Source organism: Propithecus coquereli, unplaced genomic scaffold (genome assembly GCF_000956105.1).
Source record: "Propithecus coquereli isolate 6110/MARCELLA unplaced genomic scaffold, Pcoq_1.0 Scaffold190, whole genome shotgun sequence".
Taxonomy (NCBI): Eukaryota; Metazoa; Chordata; class Mammalia; order Primates; family Indriidae; genus Propithecus; species Propithecus coquereli.
Window position 1 is genome coordinate 943618 of NW_012143857.1, and position 2203 is coordinate 945820.

The 2203-nt window shown below is 44.8% G+C and overlaps 1 protein-coding gene across 2 annotated transcripts; it reads right to left on the minus strand.

The window, feature by feature from the left end:
- Positions 1-6: 6 nt before the first annotated feature.
- LOC105809193 (protein LSM14 homolog A) lies at positions 7-1490 on the minus strand. 2 transcript variants are annotated; one of them, XM_012642953.1, is made up of 2 exons: positions 958-1490; positions 7-780 (listed from the first exon to the last, which is right to left on the minus strand). In XM_012642953.1, the coding sequence occupies exons 1-2, from the start codon at positions 1475-1477 to the stop codon at positions 104-106; spliced, it is 1197 nt and encodes a 398-aa protein (XP_012498407.1). In that variant the 5' UTR covers positions 1478-1490; the 3' UTR covers positions 7-103. The 2 variants fall into 2 exon arrangements, with proteins under 2 accessions (XP_012498407.1, XP_012498406.1); XM_012642952.1 differs by having other exon boundaries at positions 7-1490.
- Positions 1491-2203: the final 713 nt, after the last annotated feature.

A 2203-nucleotide genomic window follows, 5' to 3' on the forward strand; every position in this document is an offset into this window, starting at 1 on the left:
GGTACACAGCGAATCCGCTTCTTCATCCTTGGCAAAGACTGAAGCCAATTTCAGGACCACAAAGAGCTAGAAATTCACCTATTTTCAAAGACTTGTTTGTAGACTATGCAGCAACTTTGTTGTCTTTCCTATATTCAAAATCTGCAAACTCCCTGCCCCCTCGACCTCCTCTGAATCCACCACGAAATCCTCGAGGCATGGTGAAGGTACCACCTCTGCCACCGCCACGCCCTCTGCCACCACGGAAACCAAGACCTCCTCTGCCTCTGTACCCGCCACTGCCACGGTTTGGACGAAGTGGGATTCCAAATGTTTCAGCGTTTAATCTTCTCTCTTCAGCCCAGGTTGGTCTTCGTTCTCTATTATCATCACAAGAAATATTATCGAAGAAGGATTTGGTTTTGTCGTAGTAGCAATTAGGTCCGAGCGGATCCTCTTCATCGGCATTTCCTTCACTGTTTTGTGTGTCTACTCCCGAGTCTCCTTTATCTTCACCATTTACCGGCTTCTCTTGTTTCTCAAGTTTATCCTCTTTTAATTTAAGTTTATTATGAAACTCTCTGTTAATTTCCTCCTTGTTAAATTGTGCGTTTGCACTTTCAAAGTCAAAGTCTTTCTCAAATTTCATTGGACCATCTCGCCGAATACCAAATCTTCCCCTGCCACCTCGATGACCCCCACGCCCTCTTCTTGGAGCCGTAGGAGCACCTGGAGCAACTTGTCTCTTGCTATCATTTCTGAGTTGCTCGTTTTCTGGCCTTGAAACTTTGTGCACTTCGGCTCGCCTGTGCTCTTGATTCTCTACTGCTTTTTGGCCGGTAGATGGCAAAGGCCTGGTTGATACGGGGCTCCTTCTCCCAACAGGTGCTGGAGCAGGTAAGTGGGCTGAGGCGGTCTGCACTGCTTGTTCCATGGTTGGGCTTTTTCTCAAAGGGTCTAACTGAGAGCTTGAACGACCTTGAGATAATTGTGTCTTTAGAGATCTTGTATCCTGTGTAAAGACAGAACCAACTGCGCTACTTTGGGTTAAGGTACCACTGTTTGATGTTTCTGTTCCAAAGGATGTCAAGGAGCTTCCAGCAACACCAACAGCACCAAACTGCTGCCCGACTAATGAACTTGGACTGAACTGACTGTACGTGGGCATCCTGCCAAAAGGTCCATAAGAACCTACTGACTGGAATGAAGAAGCAGATGAACCTAATGAAGACTGAACGATAGCTGGATCTTGAGGCAAAGAACACTGCGGTTTCGGTGGCTCACAAACAGTGAGGTCTTTAATATCACTCTCTCGGAAAATAATGTATTCAAAGACTTCATCTCGAGGTGGTATTGGACGATCTGTTGGTCTGTCTTCTGTACCAAAGGATCGAACTTTGGCGAGGGCTACGGTGGTGTAGAGGATGCCCTCGTAGCGGATCTCCGCCTTGGAGATGAGGCTGATCTTGCTGCCCATGTAAGGGGTGCCCCCGCTCATGGCGCCGCCGCCGCTGTCGCTGCTCCGCACTCCCGCTCGCTCTGTCGGCGCCTACAGCAGCCGCCTGAGACCCAACATGGCGGCGGCGCCGGCTCCGCTACCCTCCCCCAGCCTCCCGCCCTCAAGCCGCGGCGCGGCGGCGGCGGCGGCGTCGGCGGCGCGGGGCATGCTGGGAGCTCATTGATTCATTTATTAAAATATAATAGTAAGTAGCTGAGAAGTTACTCCAGTTACATATTAGTAATTCTAGTAGTCTGCCATAATGCAACTGCTCTTTCTCTGTTTTTATTTTTGTCATTATGTGCTTCCTACACCACTATAAAATAGTTAATATTACTTTCTATCTTCTATTTACCCATTTTATTTTTTATTTAACCTAAATCTTATCTTACAAATAAAATTTTAAGTTCCTCTGCCTACTTACTTTATATATTAATGAAACAATAAATTAATAATGTGATCCACAGTATTTATGAACTACTGGATGAGCCTGAAGGTTTACAATCATTTTTTTAATGTGAAATATAATATTTCTAACAGCTTAAAATCTAATTTTGCTTCCATGTGTATCCCATAAATATGTACTAATATTCGCATCAATTAAGAAAAACTAATTGTGGAAGAAAGTTCAAATAACAACAACAGCAACAACTATGCAGTTTTATAAGGCTGATTATGAGTAATTTTAATTAAAGATGAATTAGGAGGATAAAGAAAAGTAGCAGA